Genomic DNA, 20,736 nt, shown 5'->3' on the forward strand with positions numbered 1-20,736 from the left:
CGCGCAGGCACAGTGGCCATGGCTCACGGGCCCAGCCGCTCTGCGGCATGTGGGATCCTCCCAGACCGGGGCGCGAACCCGGTTCCCCTGCATCGGCAGGCGGACGCGCAACCGCTGCGCCACCAGGGAAGCCCAAAATTGGTGCCTTTTTTCCTTGTTTAATTTATTTAAGGTTAGGAGAATTGCTCTCCATAAATGTAATGGTCAGTTTGCTCTACTTAACTTATGAGACTTTTCTTTATTTCTGAACATGGTACAGATCTCCAAACTTTGCCAAATGTCCTTTCTCAGATACTTCCCCTTGTTTAACGTCCCAAACATTTGTATCAGGCATTTAAATTCCAATAGTTCTGTGTTGTTCACAGTTTTCCATCCTGAGATACTTATTTCATGCACAGACTCCCCTGTTCCCTAGTCACCCTGCCTCCTACCCCAGGAGAAATTGGTTTTACTGCTCTCCTGGCATCAGATCTGGGGAGAGGAGCGGAGGCTCCTTTTATCCTTCACTTATTTCTCTGTTACTACCTCTCATTAACTTTGAAGACACATCCTCCAGTGAAAACATTTTATTTAGAAAGAGAGTTCTCAATTTTAATTTCCTTTCCCAGCATGGGCTTTGACTTTGTATTTTCAAAAACAAGGTCCACCATGAGAAAATGCTGGGTTCCCCTCCCTGCGTGATCTCATCCATAACCCCACTGATGATTGTTTTAATCATTCACAGGGAATTATGCTTATATCATAGGAGGTTGATGTTTTCTGTAAGGAAATTAAAAACTGTTACTAAGGCCCAGAACATGTAAAAAGGAAAAAAAAAAAAAACAAAAAAAAAAACCACCTCCTTTGAGGCACAGCGAAAGAAAAAAATCTGGAAAAAGTGATGCCATATGTGTTCATTCAACCGATGCTCGTTGAGTATCTACGATGTGTCATTTCCAGAGAGCCTTTCTCCAGGTTGCAGTGGAGTTGAGGGAAATCCACCATATGTAACTGACAGTAGGCTACCCTGGTTTATCCCAGTGGTCTAACCGGAGGTGGATGCAGGCAGAGATTGCGGGGATGGGCTGGGGTGTCCACCCCCCGGGAATCCCGGCTTCTTCACCTGCTGGCAGTGTGGCCTTAGGCACGTTTCCGGCGTGTCCAGACTGCAGGTCCTCATTTATAACAGGAGGATTAGGGAGGCCCCAACTCCGTAGAGTGCAAGTGGGGATGGGGAGCGGACTCAGGTGGGGAAACGGTGCAGCTGCACCTGTTGATCGTGAGTCCGAGGGGGCGAGGCGGCAAGCTCTGGGGCACTGGTTCAGGTTCCTGCCAATGCTCTATGGGCCACTGGCCGCTTGTCTGCCTGAAGGGCCTCAGGACACTTGGGTTTGGGGGTGGTTGTGTTTTCATATTTACCCAGGGCTGCTTAACAGGTCTTAGGGCTGGAGAATGATTGATTACTAGAATATTCAGAGATCTGGAATAACATGAACGCTGTAGAATAAAAACGGTCTTGATGACAAAATATTCAAAATTAGGGTCATTTATTTGGTGGGAAATTAAACACAGGAGATGGTTGCTTTTCTGCTGAAAAGTTATTTTTTAAATGGGCAATTCCAGGAATGTGGGGACCTGCGTGTGGTTAGTGCAGGTTCTGGAAAAGGCCCCTTCTGTATCCTGATTGATTCTAACACTTTTTTTTTTTGTCAAGGCCTCCAGTATAGAAAACAAGCAGGACTGGATCAAGCACATCCGGGAAGTGATCCAGGAAAGGACCATTCACCTGAAAGGCGCCCTGAAGGAGCCCATTCACATCCCCAAAACAGCTCCGGCAGCGAGACAGAAGGGAAGGAGGTCAGTCCCTGGGGACTTGTTTGTAAGTTCGCTTTTACTGAAGGAAAGGAACAAGGCAATGCTAACTTACTATTTTTCAAAAATCATTTTTCTCAAATATTTTTGAGAAATATTGAGGAGTAATTTTTTAAAGAATACAATTTATATATAACATCATTCTTAGTAATGAAATTCCTGTGTCAAGACAACAACCTCCTTCAGCTTAAAGTAAATGGAAGTCTATATACAAATCCCTAATTCTTTTCCTTTTCCACCCCAAGTGTTAATCTGTGCTCATGTGTAAGTCGTGCATGTGACCTTGGACAAGTTATGTAGCATCTAGACATTTTTGCTTCTCATTTCTAAAATGGCGGTGACCCTATCAACTGGATTTTATTGCTGTGAGAGCTGAGTGCAGTGGTAGATGTTAGACTCTCAGCCCAGAGCCCAGCAAAAAGACTGTTCTCAGTGAAGAGTCATCTATCGTCATTAATACCATGGTGGCAGCCGTAATCAGAGACCGATTTGCACCTCTTTAAACAAATCTGTTCTTCCTCCAATGGCTGATAGCCCATCTTTACCATTCTTGAAAAGCAAATCCAGCAATGTCAGGAATTTCTCTGTGTCTCCAGGGATGGAGAGGATCTGGATAGCCAAGGAGATGGCAGCAGCCAGCCTGATACGATTTCAATCGCATCCCGGACGTCTCAGAACACGCTGGACAGTGATAAGGTGAGCCAGAACTAGCCCTTTCTTTGGGGAGGTGCACGTGGCCAGTCTCCGGTCGGTCGATAAGTGACAGTTTGTCATCAGCATTTCAAACAGCTGCCATGAGTTAAAAGAGGTGCCCGGACATGGTACCCGGAGCAAAGATTTGCAGTGTCGGGGCTAGCAGACTTGAACCCTGAAGATTCAGGAGAAAATCACTCGCCCTTCCCAGTGCCGTTACATGGTTTTCTATCCGAGTGTTCTAAGGCAGTGTGTTTAAGCTTTTTTATTTTACATTAAGCAGAAGACCCTATTATTTTAGATTAAATCTTACACAGAGCCCTGGTGTGTAAAAGCGGGGTGCTCTGATTGAAGCGGGGGCAGCGGCATCTGCCGGTGGGCCCTGAGGCGCCCGTGGACTAACCACCAGGAAGGAGGATCTGATTTGCAGCAAAGAAGTCTGTAGGTTTACCTTCTACAGCAGTGGCCTAGAGTGTCCTGTGATTCTGTCTTGATAGAATCAACAAACCTACGAAATAAACTGATGGGAGAAGTTGGAACCCTGGGCTTACGTGACCACGCACAGGTGACCAGAGTCCCCTGTAAAAGCCAGTGGAGGCATTGATGTCCACAGAGTCCTCAGTTCCTACTGAGATAAATACCTATTCTGTTCTTTTTCTAGAAGGCTAGACCAAGTTCTTAAAACAAGTTTTTGACAGCAAGTACAGGTTTCATTGAACTTGCCATTGGTTCAGAATTCCTGGGTTTCTCAGTGCCTGACACGGGCTGGACTTTCCCATGAGAGACCTTCGTCCCGAGGGGGATGGAGGAGTCTGCCTTTGCACGATGTCTCCACAGCCCACTCGCTCTCCTGACCTCCCGTCATTTGGAGACGGCCGCTGTCAGAGGAGAGAGCCCAGTGTCGGGGTTTGCTTCAGATGGCAAGTCTGAGTCCCAGGCTTCTGTCTTTTCTCACTTGCTTTTGCAGGATTCATGGTGTTGAATGTTGTTTCCAGGACAGAAGTAAGTAGGTTTAAAGATATTGGTTTCCTACACTGATTTCATTTTCAGAATCCTTCTAATTTGAGTAATTAGCTCTTTCTCAACCTCCTTTTTGACTTCACTAAATAATAAGTCCTAGAACTTACAGTGCTTAGAGTAACAGGACTGGGAGAACAAAAACAACGTCTCGTTTGATTTTGTTCGGAGCTCAGTGTACTACGTTCAGCAAATACTTCTCTCCAGTAGTAATAATGAGGAATAAGAGAAATGACATGTTCAGTCATTTGGTCCCTAATAGCCGCTTTCCCCAAGCCCCGCCCACCCCCATAGTCATTCAGTGAAGAAAATAAAGTTTGAACTTGGAAACATTTCATTAGAGTAATCCCAAGTATTTTCTTTTAAAAAAGTAGTAATTGAGGTGACCGGGTTATCTTAATAGTTACACAAGACTTCCACCTGAAGGAAAAATCCAGAGTAATCGTGGCTCCTGCCGAGGGGACCTATTCACAGACCCGCCGAGGCTGAACGTCGCCGCCCCAGCGGAGGCCACCAAGCCCCAAACGCACAGTCTTACCCGAGGTCCTCTCCTGGATCTGGTCTGGGTTTACCAGAGTTTAAAAGTTTATTTAAAAAACAGGTTATGTGAATGAAATTGCCAGAGAAAAATAAATGTAAGCAGTTCTGTCTTTTGGAAGGGGTGGTAAGGTTTTTCTGGTGGTTGGCCCAAGAAGAAAGGGTAGCTTTGCTTCTTGGGTGGTTTATGTATAAATGGGTGGTGTTGGGAGTCTGGAAACGCCCCCTGCACCTGGGAAGGGGCTCCTGGCTCTCCGGCCCCCGGCTCTGAGCTGGAGCTGCCTGGTGCCAGGTTGTGCCTCTGGCCCAGAGAACCGTGTGCTGGTGCCCCCGGGCTCCCTGTCCCCTGACGCTGGGGGCTGGCAGCTGCGGGGCGCCGACCGGGATTCACAGGAGGTTCGCCCCTGAGGTAAGGCTCTGCCCTGGAGTTAGGAAGAGGCAACTAGTTCACTTCGAATCTATTGTAGCAAAACAGGCTTATGTGAACTTGGATTTGAGTCTGTGCAACTCCTGTAGAAAAGTAAGGCATTATCCTAGGAGCTGTTGCTTTTAAGACAACACATTGTGTACCCAGTGAGAGAGAAGGGATACATCACTAACAACAGTCTAGGTTTGTCGAAATTAATCATTTTACACTGGGGATCGACCAGGGTATTAGAATTATTAAAGAACTGCCTCTTAAATATTTTATCTGTGAAGGTAGCTCACCAGTTTCTGTTGACCTCATCTCATACCTTTACCACCGAACTTCATTCCGTAGCTCAGAAATCCCGCCAGGGCCCCTTCTGCAGATGCCCGCCTTGCCTGTGCTCCCGGGTGAAGCTGCGATAGCAGCCCCTCACTCAGCCGCTCTCAGCCTACCTGATGTTCTCAGGACTCTCAACCGTCTCGCGTAGTGACGTGCCAAAACTGTTTTCTTAAGTGGATGTGGCATGTCTTTAATACCCCTCATGGAGGCCATAGGTCCTTAATAGGAAGTACACAAAAAGGATGAAATGTCTTCCCAAGACCGTAGAATTGCAACGGGTTGTCTTCTTCCGTTCTTGTGTTCTGTATTTGGGAGGAAAATAAGCAGCCTGTGAGACTTAATATGGATAAGTCAGAATGTGGAGTTTGGAGGGGCCGTACCCCTGAGGCCTTATACAAGGGAAGGCCCGTGTTTGCGGCCACACATATGCCTACACATGTCTGTTCTCTGCTTTGGGGAGGTTTTCCTGCAGCCATCTCCTTTTATGTACTTCTCTGGTAGAACATTTCAGGGTCAGTAGATGATTCAGGAGAATACATTTAAGAAACTGCATCCTTTATGGAGTCAGTTTGTAAACTGCACTGTTACTGTGCACTAGGCTTAACCAGAAAACCCTGTTATCTCTGATGGCAGTAACTTTTCATATGTCCCAAGGTTCTTTCCCCCCTACATATTTCAAGTTTAAATAGCCTCTGATGACATGGGCAGATAGATCTGGCAAGGGAAATTACTTAACCATATTCTGCCTGTTTGACTTAATTTATGATGTCTGTTATGAGTTAGCTGTTATCATGGAGTTTGGTTCCATTTCAGAAACTGGGTGGGGGGGATGTTTTCGGCTTGGCCTCTTGGAGAACTCTTGAGGAAAAGTTGTTGCTGTCGTAACTCTCAGATGAGGCACAGGGTTTTAGAAGAGTCAGTTAAGGAGGGGCCTGGAGACACCCTCTCTCCAGGGACACTGTTAGCAGATACAGACCACAGGCCCCCCGAGCGCCTTTCCTTCTTCGAAAACGTCAGTTTTAAAATCCGCCATCTCTTTGTTCCAGATGTAAGTGTAGCACTGATTCTTGCCCATATTAATGGTGCTTGTGCTGATAAAGCTATCTCATGAAAATATAATTTGGGTTCCAAAGAAATCAAATGCTTGCCAGATTCTTGTCTCATTTGTCCTGAGCTTGTCTCCCTAATGTTGGGAGGGGACATCAGGTCACTGCGGGGACGAGGGAGGCCAGGTGACCCTCGCAGGGCCACCCAGAATAGAGAGTGGAAGCCAGAAACGGAATGTGGATCTAATTACCTGGCGGGGTCTAGACCCTGTTATTTCACATTAGAGCTGAGGAGGAGCTAAATATCTTGGCGTATTAAAGAAGCATTTTTAATATTTTTTATTTCTGTATGCATTATTAGTCTGTGGTTTGCTTCATATAACAAAAATTTATATTATAAAGAAAATAGAAAATACTGCTATAGAACAAATCATCTTGAGGTCAGGATGAAAAAGTAACCAAGGCCAAACAGGGCAGGCTGTGGAAAAGCGGCCCAAGGCAGCAGGGGACCAGGTGTGAGCCTTCTTTAGGTCTGAAGCTGTGCCGTGCTTATTTGTAATGAACGAGAAATCCAGTTGAGACTGATACTTGGCACGAATTGCCCCTAAGCTTGTGATGTGAGTATATGAATTCACACATTTAAAAAAAATAAATGGTTTCAGTTTCTTTTCATGAAGTATATATAGCACTGTGTTGGGGATATGAAATTTATGTAGTTGAAAAGTCAATAAACCTCTGTGAAGTGACGGTCTTTGCACCATAGGAACTTGCATGGATTTACATAAATTGCAGCGCTGAGGTAGTATGTAAAGTAATTAATGCCAATACGTTTTAAAATGAGGCTGGATTCAAGTTTTGGAGAAAGGAAGCCTGCATTCAGCCTACTTAGGAAGTGCCTCACGCTTGCATTCAGCCCCGTTCCTCACATACCTGGCGCTGCGTGCCACCCGCCTAAGCTCACACTCTCGCCTCTGCCTGCAGCTGCCGGAAGCAGGAGGGAGCCTCGGCTCGAGGAGCTGCGCAGCCTGCCGCCCCTGCCAGGGTGTCCCAGAGCCTCGTGTAGGTTTGCCCGCGTGGGCGTGAAGTTGAGTCGCTTCGTTCAGAAGCCTCTCTGGGGGCAGCACATAGTTTTAATCCCCGGACATCAGTTAAGGGTCCTGACTCTGCCCAGAGCGTAACAGAGTCGAGTAAGCAAGGTATTTAGCATCCAACAGCAGATGGTTAAGAACAAGGAGGTGCTCCCCAGCCAGGCGTCTGAGCTCTGCTTCTCAGCAGCCTCTCTGTGCCTCAGTTTCCTCATCTGTAACGGGACATTCGGACTCCCCACTCCAGGGCTGTGAGCATTAAAAATGTGCGTTTGGAACAGTGCCTTACACGCCCTGAGCACTGCCTAGATGTGGACGGTCACTGTGTCTTCATTTCAAAAATTGCCTCCTTCTCCCTCCCTCGTTACTGGCTGTTAGAGGCTGCTGTACGTCAGCCTCTTGGTGGAGCACTCTTGACTGCGGTGGGTTTAGTAGCTAATTGTGTCCATTAGGAGCTAGAAGCTGTGCCAAGGGTAAATTGCTCAGACTCGGTTCCTGAACCTGCGCGTCTTGGTGGCTCGACAGCAGAATACTGATCACGTGTTGAATGGGCAGCCTCTGAAGAAGCGGGAGACTCTTGCTTGAAACGTTTCCCCCGCCGCTCCCCTGTCATCCTGCCGCATCAGCCGTAGGGTGAGTCCGTGCTCTTCACGAGGTCGGTTCGTGCCTTCCCGGGTGCAAGGGCATCAGCCCCTGTGCGGCCCAGGACAGGTGCCGCAGGAACAAGCAGAGGAGGCCCTCCCCGCCGGCAGCCTGGCGAGGGTGGCCCCTGGCATTGGTTCCCTCTATCTTTCTAAGTGACTGTGGCTTTTTGTAGTTTTTAAGAAGTTTCTCAAGTGCTCTCATAAAGCCACAGAATGAATGCAGTCTTTGCTAACTTTAGTTACTCAATCAGAAAAACAAAATCCCCCAGAGCAGAGAGCTGCTAGAGCAGAGAGCCTCAGTTCTAAGAAAAGGCAGATTTTTCAAAACTACAGCTTTAGGTATAACTGTAACAGAAGTGTTTCTAAAAATAGTGGTGCATCGAGAAGTGCTCTTCAATGTAAATTTTACAAGTGCTGGTCAAGGCCACTGTTGGCAATGACGGCCCATCTTTGATTCAGACCCGAGGCTGGTGGTTTATTCTGGTTGTTCTTCCTTTGGGTGAGGGACCCAGTCGGCTGGTTCCCTGGCTGGCATACCTTAGCTTTTCGGGGGAAAAAAAAGAGGCCTTTCAAATGAACTTTTCTGGATAAGTGCTGCTTACTCAGGAAACACAGCAAACAGGCTCCTTTGGGCTCAGTTGTCCCAAGAGGGGTCTTGCTTTCCAGGGCCTGTGATTGAAAGTAGTACAGGTGGGTCCAGCTGACTGCTTCCCGAGCCTCGTTGGTTTTTCTGCTTTTCAGCCAGCGAAGCTTTTCATTCATGCCCCGCGGCTCAGCCCTCTGCGCCTCTCGTTCTAAAATGTTCAGAGTGAGGGCAAGTGTGGCATTGGTGCAGGCCAGCCGCTGCTGAGCCTGGAGGCCTGGTACCTGGGAGCTGTCCTCTCTCTGGTCTGCCCGGCTTTTTACCCTTAAAAGTTTGCCTTTTCAAATCTAGCTTTTAAATTTAGCTTCTTGACATCTAACTTTCCATTGCACCTCATGTGTATCACAGTCGAGGAAGGCTTCCAAGGGATATTTGCATGTCAGAACCAGCGTGTGATCACATTAGCAAAGAGTAAAAGGATTAACCTCCCTGAATATTATACTCAGTATTTCTTTTCTGGGTAAAAACGTTGGGTAGGGTAAGCTGCTGCTTTTGAAAAAGTTTTTTCTCACAGATTTTCTTTTTCTTTTCTTTTTTTCTGTTTCCTTTTGTTTCGTTCTTTTCTTCTTTTTCTTGGGGGAAGGGTGGTAAGAAACAACATTTTTGCCACCTTAACCATTTTTCAGTTCTGACAGATTTCTTTTTGCACCCCAGTCTGTGAGAGATTCACAGTGGTCCTCTTGGAAACCCAGCAGCAGATTTTGTGACGGCTTCTCCAGTGAACTTGGCCTTGGGTTTGGGGTAAGCAAGGGGCCTGATGGTCCCGTGGTTAGGACAGCCGCTGAGAAGCCCAAGCCTCCGGCCTCCGCGAAGTTGCCCGGGGAGAAGCTGGGGTAATGCGTTTCCTTGGGGAATTGTTCTGGCTGCCGGTGGTGGCCTTTCTCTTGTAACCACGGAGCTGGTAATTAACGGAGCTGTACTTTCTAGTCCCCTTTAACCGGGGAACCACTCTTTGGTCTGCTCTGTGTGAAGCCTGCACAAAACCGCAAGGCCCTTTTGTGAGGTTTCTAGTGCCTGCACCGTGCTGGGCTGTAGCATGTGACTGTGGGTTGGTACACTCTATTCCATAGGGGAAGGTGGCTTTTAGTAGACCGCTTCCCCCTCTCCATTTGAAGCGCTCTCGGAAAGTTGGCCAGACACCCACCTGCAATTGATCTTAGCTTCTCGAAGCAGATTCATTTACAGGGAGGACTACACCATCCACGTGTCAGTCGTAAAGAGCCCCTGTTCCTCTGGCGGAACCGCCCCAGAACTCACCTGCGAGCCAGTCATTCAAATCAGGTGTTTGCTGCTGTCTCTCAAGAACTGTACGTTCTTGTAAAGTAGACATGCCTCATTGCAGAGCTCCAGGGAGGGGATGCCAGAGCCCGAGCGGTGGGTGAGAAGCGCCCAGCCACAGCTCTGCTTCAGTTACTGTCTTTAACTGGGTTCAGGCAAAGCAAAACAATATACTGTGGTTTCTCCAGAAAATGTAAAAAGTAAAGTTCTGTTCTGTGTGACCGTTTTTGAAGGTTCACGTGCCTGCGACCAGGTGAGTATTTCATTCTTTTGGGTGAAACACAGCAACTTGTTCATTTTCAATCATTGAGAGAACTCAGGCAAAGGGACCCGGGTTTGGTTCTGCTAATGGTCCGTGCATCAGGCATCACTGGAGTTCCCCCGGCAGCCCTTTCCGAGGGACATGGCTGGTCTTGGAGGAGACATTTCATTATAGCATCCATGGTCCTTGCTCCAATTAAGGCCATTTTACTGTCATGCTTTTTAGTCCCCACATTTAATTTTTTTAAGGTGAAAAGCAGAAAGATTGGGAAAAAAAAAATCTTCTGATGAGAATGTCACAAGAGTTCATGTGAGTCATGGAAATTGAGATTTTCATAAATTGCAATCCTAAACCAAATGCTTGTGGTAAGGAGCCCGTGATACAAGTCCATAAAATATATAGATGTGAAAAAGATAATGTGAAAACTTTCACAAAATATGGTTGGAAAGGAAAAGTGAACTTTTAAACTAGATAAATGCAATGGTAACACTTTCAACATAGTGATGAAATTGTGTCACTAGGGCTAGAAATGTCACGGACAATAAACAAAGATAACCCAAACTTTTTCTAATTAGGAGTTTAATTCTAGTAAAAGGCTGTAATGGCTTGCACTGATACTCCAGAATAGTTACTGTAAGTCTTTTATACAAAAAAAAAAAAAAGTCTTTTTAATTAACAAGCCTGGTTTCAAAGACAAGCTTTGGAATAAGTTTAAAATATTCAAATGCGAACACTGAGGCAGAAATCCATGGGTTGTCTCCTCTCTGGACTAGAAAACGCCCATTTAATCCTCCCCTTATAGATTTGTGCAGGAGATTCTTATGGGAAAAGTCAGTTTATTCTTAGGGGTAGAGCCAAGGAGATATGGTTTTTTTTAATGATAATTCTAGCACTGTTTGAAGACATTCTTCTGGTACTAGATTTTGCTGCTAACTCTCTAAAGGCTTTGAAAAAGAATTTTGACTCGGTATGCGATTCTTTGTCGGAACAGCCTTGATTTTCATTTCTCAGGCTCTGTCAAGTGCACAGATGTTTCCAATAGTTCTAATTACTCTGTGAGGGGCTGAAAACTCAGTGCCAGAAAGAAAGTCTAGCTTCATTCCTCTTGGCAGCCGCTTTCTCCCTTCCCACCCTTCCCCCACCCACAGAACACACCACGTGCCTTTGAGCAGTCTGAAAGGTTCCTACAGCTCTGGAGAAGGAGACCAGCACAGGCTGGTGATGAGGAAGCACGTCTGAAGTGGAGCTTCCCAGGGCCGGGGGTGCTGACACGCGGGGACCACGCGCACAAGCGGGCCCAGCAGACGGGCGGCTCGGGCCGAGGGAAGGCTCCGTGGGGAGTGCAGGCCTGAGGGCCCTCGGCAGGCTGGGCTCCCCACGGGGCTCGTTCAACGGGTCACGTTTTCCCTGGGATGGGAAACATTCCTCCTTTTCGTTACAGGGATTAACCACTTCCATAACGTGGGGTTTTACGAGGAAAATTCTTCTCCGGGCTGGGCCTCTGCTGTTAACCTTTTAACATTAGCATCTTCGGTTGTTCACAGAGAAATGTGTGAGATTCAGCGTAGTTTTTCCAAAGAGGAGTTTGTAAAATTTAGAAGGGGGTTAGTCACTTGGGGAAAATGTCCTTTGTGGCCCAGCAAAGACAATCCCTTTTGTCGATATTTATGCTTTATTTTGGAAGAGTTTTGTTTTGTTTTGCTTTCTGTGGTTGTCAAGTGGACATGTGTTTCTTATTCTAAATATCTGAACTTTCTCTGGAAAGACAGGAGGGCAGTGGAGAGCATGGAGCGTGACAGAGGGGCCGGCAGGCAGCCGAGGACACTGCAGGGCTGCGAGCCCGGGTAGGAGTCAGTTCTCTGCTGGGGGTGGGGCTGGGCGGCCTCCCTGGAACAGGACGTTTCCCGGCAGCAGGCCTGGCCGCCCCTTCCTCCTGCACATCGCAGCTCAGCCCAGAGACCGTCTTCTCTTCTTCTGTGGTCTCCGTGCTGATGCCCAAAGGGGGGACAGGAAACACACAGGCAGAGTTCACTCCCGAAGTCACAGAGGAAGAGCCCATGTTTTGTTTTGGTTTTCAGACAGCTCATTTTTACAGCAAACCTATCTTGCCTTTTTCACTTCAGCAAATGTGTGACCACTTGCTGGGTACAAAGCACCGCCCGAGGCAGCTTTGGGAGAAGCCTGCTGCTAGCTTCCTCTTACAAGCTGTGCACCGGCCCTTGGCACCTGGGGGCTCACACACTGGGCATGGAAAGGTCGCAGAAGAATGACACAGACCTGCTTTCTGGTGCCGAGGACAGACACACACACACACACACACACAAACCAAAGCCTGGCTCGTGTCAGACTTGAGATGTAATTTGTTTAAGGACAGAGTGCTAAGGACGGTAGAGACAGCAGCAGCTTCTCAGAGGGATTTGACGGGGGCTGAGACGAGACCAACTGGGGAGGTGAGGGCTCCAAGCAGAAGGGCTCATGGACACAGGGCACGCAGGACCCACCTCAGAAGGAGGACGTGGCCACTCTGGGCTGTGAAGCACGGGAGAAGCAGCCGAGCCTGCCCGGGGAGGCGGGCTAGGACCCGCTTACGGGAACTTTGCGTCTTATACTAAGGAATGTGTGTCTAAGGTTCTTGAATAGGAGGATGGCATGTGTGAACATTTTAAGAAGGTAACTCTGGCGGCAGCGTTCAGGTGGTTTGGAAGGAAAGCCTGGATCGGGCAGGGCACTCAGGAGACCAGTGCAGGAATCCAAATGAAGTGATAGGTGTGGGCGTGCTGAGGAAGGGAGGAGTCAGAAACACGTTGTGGAGTCCGTTTGACCGCGTTTCAGGGGTGCAGAGGAGTGCGGTTGCCTGTGATACCGTTACCCAACAGGCAACGCTGGAAGAGAAACAGATGTGAGGGCGAGTAATGAGTCACGTCCCAGACTCACTGCTTCGAAGGGCTGGGGAAGCAGCAGGCCCGGATGCCTGCTTGGAAGTGCGAGGCACGGAGGGTACGGTGTGCAGCCTGAGCCTGGGGCGGCCCGGAGTGGAGGGCCAGAGGGGCGGGCCAAAGACGGGGAGCTGGTCCCAAGATTCTCCTACGGGGGGGCAATAATGAGCATACCTGTGAGCTGTCCCCAAGGCGTGTACGGTCTAAGGGAAGATGGACAGCAAGCGGTCGTGAGAAGGCCCTGCACCTGTTTTCCAAGCAGAGATCATGGAGTTGATGCTCTTTACAGAGTTCCTGGGTGTGCTTCAGAGGGCCTAAGACTTAGAAGAATTCGGACAGAACGTGGGAGTGAGCTGAGAGGAGAGGAGAGAGGAGGGAAGGAGGGAAAGGCCCTTCAGGCCAGAAGCCACGTGGCCCACGAGGGGTCAGCCGGTGTCCACACAGCATGTGGAGGGACGTGTTGAGGCTTGGGGCGGGGAGGGAGCCCGGCGGAGCTGGGGTGGGTGGCAGAGGGGCGGGCAGCTCGCGCTAGGGAGTATCCTGGGGGCTGGCGAGGGCTCTCGGAGGGTTTTGGAGGGAGAAGGGCGTGCTCCGCCCGTGCTTCCGGATGCTGCACTCCCTGCTCTGCGGCTCTCCTCCCGATCCGGGGGGCCCAGGCGCTGAGGACCCCGCACTGCCCCGGCCGCACCGCTCTCGCCAGGCCGGAACCGACCTCCATCTGATTTTATCACCATATTTCGCAACAATCCCCCCAAAGGCCTACAAGCAGAGTTCTTACTAGTTTGCCCTAAGTTTAAAAATGAGTACAGTTGAGCTTTAAACAGACGCAGTGCCCTGGTCCACTCGTACGTGCGTTGTTTTTCAATAAGTACATATATGTGCTGTAAATGTATTTTCCCTTCCTCATGATTTTCTTAGTAACATTTTTTTCTAGCGTACTTTATTGTCAGAATACAGTGCGTAAAACATATGACATACAAAATACGTGTTAGTCAACGGTTCACGTCATTGGTAAGGCTTCTGGTCGACGGTAGGCTACCAGTCGTTAAGTTTGGGGGGAGTCGAAAGTTAGACGCAGATTTTTGACCATGCAAGGGGGTCGGCGCCCCAACCCGCGACGTCGTTCAAGGGTCACCGGTTTGTGGCACTCTTTGAGAAGGGACATACGTCTCAGGCACAAAAGTAGTTGGACACTCTCATGGAAAGCCATCAGATTCTGACAGTGTATCACACAGAAAATCATTATTATACATTAGAATGTGAAAAAGTTAACATTCGAGCGTTTCGAAAGGGACCTAAACTAAAGGACAGGGAAACGGGAGAGCCCTCATTCGGCTGGTGCCCGGTGCTCTGACCCAGCCGTGGGATGGGGGCTGAGCTCCCGGCCCAGGCACCAGCCTCGCCTGCTGAGGGCTGGTGGCTTGGGCTCGCTGACCTGTCCCCTCCCTCCCCAGCTGTCCGGCGGCTGTGAGCTGACAGTGGTGATCCACGACTTCACGGCCTGTAACAGCACCGAGCTGACCATCCGCCGTGGCCAGACCGTGGAAGTCTTGGAGCGGCCCCATGACAAGCCCGACTGGTGTCTGGTGCGGACCACCGACCGGTCCCCCGCGGCGGAAGGCCTGGTCCCCTGCGGCTCCCTGTGCATCGCCCACTCCAGAAGTAGCATGGAAATGGAGGGCATCTTCAACCACAAAGGTAGGAGTTCGCGGGCATGGATGGCAGTGACGGTCCTACTGGAAATGACACCGGTGCTTCTGTCCCCGCTTCTTGCAGCCTCATAATAGGTACGATCCCTCCTGGTCACTCGTGCCCCAGTCCGTTATCCCTGTGTCTCCGGGCCTTCTTAATCCATCTGGAGCTGAGATGGAATAAGGATCTCACCTGTCGCTCAGAAATAATGAAGCATCGCCTCATTTCCCAGGGCCGTGTAATAAGATAGCGGGTTAGCGAAGGACAAGGGGGCTGTTGTTTTGGGGGCCAGTGTCATTCATAAATGGAGAAGACAGAGAAGACACTGTTCTCCTCCAGGTGATGTTGAAAACAGGTAGGGGAGGTGGAACCAGACTCAGCATCTTCCTAATCAGGTTTTCACATTGTGGATTCTTTATTTTGTTAGTGTTCAGTGCTAGACAGTCAAGCATGCAAGTCCTGAGAGTTTGTCTTTATAGCTTGGTAAAGTGTCTCGGGGCATCCCAAACTCCCCAGGTTCCCTGCCTGGAGAGGGAACGCAGCTGGATCCCCCCGGTGGGGAGGCTGGCCGAGTCAGGCAGGGCTCAGTGTCAGGGGTCTGCAGCTGTGACAAGAGAGGTGGCTTTTGAAAAAACTGCTTTTCAACTGAAATAACAAGGTATTTGAACAAAACGGCTTTGGCACTGGAGACTCCTTTAGAGGCAGGCAACTGTAGCAAGGCCGCTTTTGCGCGTGTGTCTGGATGGGTCAGTAACGAGCTCCCCGCAAGAGTATGAGAGTCTGTTTATCCTGAATGTCCAACATGGTTGCTGCTGGACTGATGTGGCTTGAAACGGGACCTGTCTGAATTGAGCTGGTCTGCAGGTGCAAAATACACACTGGATTGCAAGACTTACCATGAAAGAAGAATGTGTAATTATTTTATAGTCATGGCAAACTGGTATGATAACATACTTTATAGGGTGGGTTAAATAAAATGTATGATTAAAATTAATTTCACCTGTTTCTTTTTACTACTTAAATGATGGCTACTAGAAAATTTTAAATTACATACGCAGCTTGCACTGTGTCTGCTGGACGGTGCTGGTTTAATCTCTCATCTTACTGAGGAGCTAATTTGAGCCTTTAAGACCTTTTCAGAAACACTGAGCTGTAGCTTCTAGAAAAACGCAGAGCGGGTAGAGTTTATATGCTTCAAACCGCATCAGGTCAGTCTTCGGTTTTCTGCCATTGCTGGCAGATGGCCGATTCTTCCAGATTGGGGCGTCTGCGGTTGGTTTACCCTTCCTGAGACAACTCCACTATATTCTGCATATTCCAGTTCTTTTAATTTTGGAACATTCCAGTTGCTCCATTCACAGTCGGTCAGCTGTGCCCTCTTTACATTCGTCCTGACGCGTCCTGCAGCCCATCCTCTGGCTGCTGAGGGGTTAGTCATGGCGTTGAGCTAAGTGAAGCTGCACAGGAAACAGCCGGTGACTAGCCCCCTCGGGAATTACAGGCCCAACCATGTTCCGGATTCCTCGGGGCCTAAATGTGACCGTATCGTCACCTCAGTAAGCAGCTGGAAGAATGAGGCTCTGGTGTCTCCAGGGATCCAAAGAGAGAGGCCGGGAATTTCCCGATTTTGCCCCGAAGCTGAGGCATCCGCTTGCGTGTCCGGGGAAGCTGCCCCTCGGTGCCGGCAGCCTTGGACCTGCCCTGCTGTGGTACCGAGTTCTGAGCTCACATAGCGGCTTGTGCTGGGCTACCCGTTGGCGCATCGCCTGGGTGTTCCCAGAGTTGCATAATGTATTTAAGTCCTTGAGTCTGAGTTGAAAATGAAGTACAACGTTTTTTTCACGTTCATCTGTTATATGCAGAGGAGCCCCGGTGAACTTAAGCTACAAATAACGTTTGTTCGGAAAGATTTCTTTTCACATGTGCCTTTCCTGTGGTGTGTTCTCTACTTCCTGGTGTTCGCAGTTGCAGGCTAGCCAAGCAGAAAGAACCGTGTATTTATCACGCTTGCCTTTGTCCTGAAAACTTCCTACCGAGGTTGGGTTTGTGCTTGTCTTTTGGCTTAGCTACCATTCTGTCCCCTGAGCCTTTTCTCTCTGACATTCTGTGACTTTCCGGCACCTGAGACGTCACTCCCGCTCCTCCCAAACCCTCTACGTACTGAGAAGGTGTCTCTTCGTTGAGTACAACCTGTTGTGAACTAACCGTCAGTTCACAGATTGGGGCTCGGAGCCTTACGCATCGTCTTCCTGCTTTTCCGAATGTTTGTTTTTCCTGTAGTGCAGGGAAGCCCTGGAGGTGGTCTGTCCCCGGCAGTGTTGGGGCTTGGGTGGCAGATGGGGGAGGGAGGACCCCCCTTGGGCTCTTGGACAAGCCTCTGCCAGAGCCTCCTGTGGGCGGTCAAGTCCAGGGAATCGGGCAGTGACCAGCGGCTCCGTCTAGGAGGAGAGTCTTCGTCGGGTAGTCGGGGCGGCAAGGGGTGAGGGTCCAGAACGAGCCCCGGGGACTGCGGGAGAGAGGCCGCCGCCCCTCCCCAGGGCCTCTGCTCGGCGCCACAGCTCCCCTCCTGGCTCTCGGGTGCGGAGGACCGCGGGCTGTTCACGTACCGCGTGCGCTGGGCCGGCGGGGCTGCTGCTCGACCGGCGTCTGCGGCTCATCCTGAGCCCTTTCGGCGCTGAGAGCCGGGCTGGGCCGCAGGGCCACCGCGGGGGGCGTCCAGCGCGGCCCCTCCTCCCGCAGAGCTGGGAGCCCCGCGCCCTCTGGGCCTGCTTCGCGGAGTCGCCCGCGCGGGCCGTCCTGCCTCTCACGCGCTTCACAGCTCCGGAGCGCCGGGTGGGGTGGGGGTCGTGGCGTCTCGGCCCTGGTCACTCGCTGTTGACCTCTGGTTCCTTAAATGTCTGTGATTCTCGCTGCTCTGACCTTCCAGGTGGAGGAACAAGCGCATTCGCTCGTCTCTAGTCCCACAGTTTTCTCAGCCTGAGCGCCTCAATTTGTTCACAACTCCCCAGTCCAGACACCTTAAGTTCCCAGTGGGAAACCCATGCCTGTTGAGCTTAAGTGTCTGTGTATTTGGTTGTGTGTGATATTTAAGGATTGCGGTGTGGCTGTGAGGACGAGCACTCAGGTCGGCCCAGAGGGGCCCACCGGCTGCGGTGAGCCGGCCGGCTCGCGGGCGCCCTGAGGCGTGGCTGCGGTTGCAAGCGCGCTGGACCGCGCGAGGACTCAGGACTGACGAGCCCCGGCTCCCTGGCCCCTGCTGTGTCTCCCTGGGTGGTGTCGGGGGAGGATAGGACATCACTGACTTCAATGAACAAGAAGTATAATCGGACAATTTGTTCATCAAGAAGGTATCTTGGGGTCTGAGGCTAGACTCCAGTGTGGACGTGATTCCGGGGAAAGGTCCGTACGGGAGGGGCTGCCGTGGAGCGGTGTCTGTCGACGGGCGGCCTTGGCGTCTGGCATCTTGCTCTCGTCTTGCCCCGGCCGCCCTTCTCCCCTGACGCAGCCTCTCAGTCCCAGGTGGCAGCCAGGCAGCAGCCACTGACTGTGGCAGAACGGGGCCCGGCCAGTCCCTGTTTCCCTGCAGCGCGTGTGTGTGCTTCACACCACCTCCCGCCGCGGAGCTTCTCCTGGTCTGGGGCGCGGCGAGTCCGCCGAGCAGCCGGGTTGAGAAGCACTGGCCCCCGGACCCCCGCGTGTGATCATTGACTGACTGCTGCTACGGGGTCACGGAATTATCTTCCGTCTCTTAGAAAATCCAAGGGATTTTTCTGTCTTGCTATCTCAGCGTGGAAAGCTGTCACTGTTCTCTGTTTATTTACTTAGTCTTGGTCCCGGAAAGTAAACAGGAATGTCAGAAATGTTTATATTCCCGACGAGGCCCGTTCACCACATCCCCTTCGGGGCGCTACCCTAGACTGAGTAGGTCAGCTGTTCTCTTTCTTCACAGCCAGAACTACCATACGTGACAGCGTTTGAGAGCTTAGCTGCATGGCTCGGGGGTAACCCAGCAAGCATCCCTGGAGCGGTGCAGGGGCCCTGGATGGGCAGCAGTGCCCAGAGGTGGTGGTGAGAGGGTGGAAGATACTCAGTAAACGTAGGGTTGTCTCGGGTCAGTAACCGGGCGGAGCCGCACCCCGAGCTTCCTGCGGGTCGTGTGCCTGAAGCGCGTCGTGGCGGCCTTTGGACGGTGTTTGCTTTTTTAGGGTAAAGCAGTAATCCGTCGTCAGCCTTAAGGTGGTCCTTGCACTGTCCTCACGCCCGGATTATCGCGTCCGAAGCACTGCCCGTGTGACTGTCATGGCGCCACTTGTCAATTGAGGTCTTCCACTGTCTGGCCTGGCCCAGTTGGAGTTGCGCTTTTAGCCACCACTCAATTGTTTTTTTGCTAAAATTCAGCTTTAAGAGAAGACAGTTCAGGGGTGAGAGTGACGTCTCTGGTGGAGCCTTTAGAAGAGGTGATGTGTTGAACTCGCCAGGTCTGTGCTTTGCGTCAGGAGGACCCGAGTTCTGATTCCATCTCTGTCTTTGGTGACGTTGCAACCCGGGGCCTGAGGCGGGTGGAAATGGGTGGTCCCTGAGGTCCTCCCCAGCTCTGACGTCCTCAGGTTGTATTTCTCATGAGGCCTTTCTGAATGAAGGCCAATTCCAAACCTCCCCCTTTTCCTTACGCTGACCCCTAATGAGGTGGCCAGGTGGTGTTTTTGCTAGTTTGTTGATATATTTAGGAGAAAATACCCACTTAGGAACCTTAGCCTTAACCTCTCTTAAAGTTGTTTGTAAAGTTTTTCTCTCTGGGGTAGTGTATATAGGTCAGTACCTGCATTTCACTTTGAAGAAGTTAAAAACATGATTTTTTTCTCTCTGAATTCTTCATTAGAAAAACAGAGGAACAAAAACATGAGAAATAAAATTTGTTGCTTGCTAACCACTTGGGCCTCTACATCCTGGGGCTTTGACTCAGCACACCACACTTACTGAAAACGACGTTCCGGAAATAATCCCCTGTGGTTTCCGGTTTACCACATCACCTACAGAAAAGTGGGTGCCATCAAAATCAGGTAAAAGAGAAGACCCAGGAATTATCTTTCATAAAGGCAGTGATACATGATTGATATCAATGAAATGGGACGTTTTCTTTAATCCAAATGAATACTAGGAAAGTGAGATTTTTCATGAGAAACGACCTGAAATGTAGGTTTTTCTCTGGGTTCCACCTTGGGCTTCCTCCTTGTCTCTCAAAACTCTCTGCCAGGGTTTTCCTATCCGTCCTTCTCTCTGCCTGAATATTTGACTCTCAAATGTTCAGTCACTAGGCTGTCCTCCCAAGTTTTGGTGACTGGTTTGTTTCACTTAGGATAATGTCTTCAGGGTTCATCCGTGTTGTAGCCTGTGTCAGAATGTCCTTGCATTCAAGGCTGGCTCTTACTCCATTGTGTGGATGGAGGACCGTTTGCTCTCCATTCGTCTGTTGATGGACACTGGGGTCTGCTGTGAGTAGTGCTGTCTTCGAGTCTCTGCTTTCCGTGCATTGGGGGGGGAACGCCCAGACGTGGAATTGCTGGATCGTGACAGTGTTGTGTTTAATTTTTGAGCATGCCTGCCACATTTTGTTACCTTTATCAAAAGAGTATATTTCAAGCATATTCTCTTCTCTCCATCGCCACCGTTGCCTCCTTCCCACTAAGTCTCCAGCCTCACTTCTCACGCTCTTCTTGCAGCTAAAACACAAATCTGGTCATACTGTGCTCCTGCTTGAATTTCTTCAGTGTCTTGCTGTTGGTCACAGAATAAAATCCAGTTTCCTAACATGTGCCACAAGGCGTCGTCCCTCATGCTCGTGTGCACAGGTACACACACGATGAGTGCACACATCCCCTCTTTCTCCCCCTGGTGTGGTCATAAAGTTACGGGGAGTGGGGGCTCTTACTCCCTTGCCCCTGCCTGACACTCCTGTCCCTTCTCACCAAATAAAAAATCCTACAGGAAAAAATGAATGTATCCGGTGAGTCTGGGGGGGGTGAGGGGGCAGTTAACAAGTATTTCAACACAAAGGCTAACATCAGGGTAACCTGAGAAAGGCCCCATGAGATGATGAACTCCAGGGACCACTAAAGACACACAAGGAACCTCACAAGAACTCACTGAAAGAACTTTAAAACGTTTTAGTAGGAGCGATGGGTGCAGTAATAGTGCTGAACTTATAAATGTGATGGAGGAAGTACAAGTAACGCAGGCTTTAAACAGCAGGGTTGATGAGGGGCAGAGAGCCTCCACCCACAGCCGTCATGGAGAGACGGCACCC

At 50.1% G+C, this 20,736-nt stretch overlaps 1 protein-coding gene across 3 annotated transcripts in view; it reads left to right on the forward strand.

Annotated features, from left to right (window-relative positions):
• TRIO (trio Rho guanine nucleotide exchange factor) overlaps window positions 1-20,736 on the forward strand; it is a 375,721-nt gene that overhangs the window by 280,784 nt on the left and 74,201 nt on the right. For all 3 annotated transcript variants that reach the window (XM_028492812.1, XM_055086510.1, XM_055086511.1), the window contains exons 32-34: window positions 1,694-1,836; window positions 2,448-2,547; window positions 14,195-14,438. In XM_028492812.1, the coding sequence (XP_028348613.1) occupies window positions 1,694-1,836; window positions 2,448-2,547; window positions 14,195-14,438 (487 nt within the window). The remainder of the gene's footprint in view (window positions 1-1,693; window positions 1,837-2,447; window positions 2,548-14,194; window positions 14,439-20,736) is intronic.

This window comes from Physeter macrocephalus, chromosome 8 (assembly GCF_002837175.3).
Source record: "Physeter macrocephalus isolate SW-GA chromosome 8, ASM283717v5, whole genome shotgun sequence".
Classification (NCBI taxonomy): domain Eukaryota; kingdom Metazoa; phylum Chordata; class Mammalia; order Artiodactyla; family Physeteridae; genus Physeter; species Physeter macrocephalus.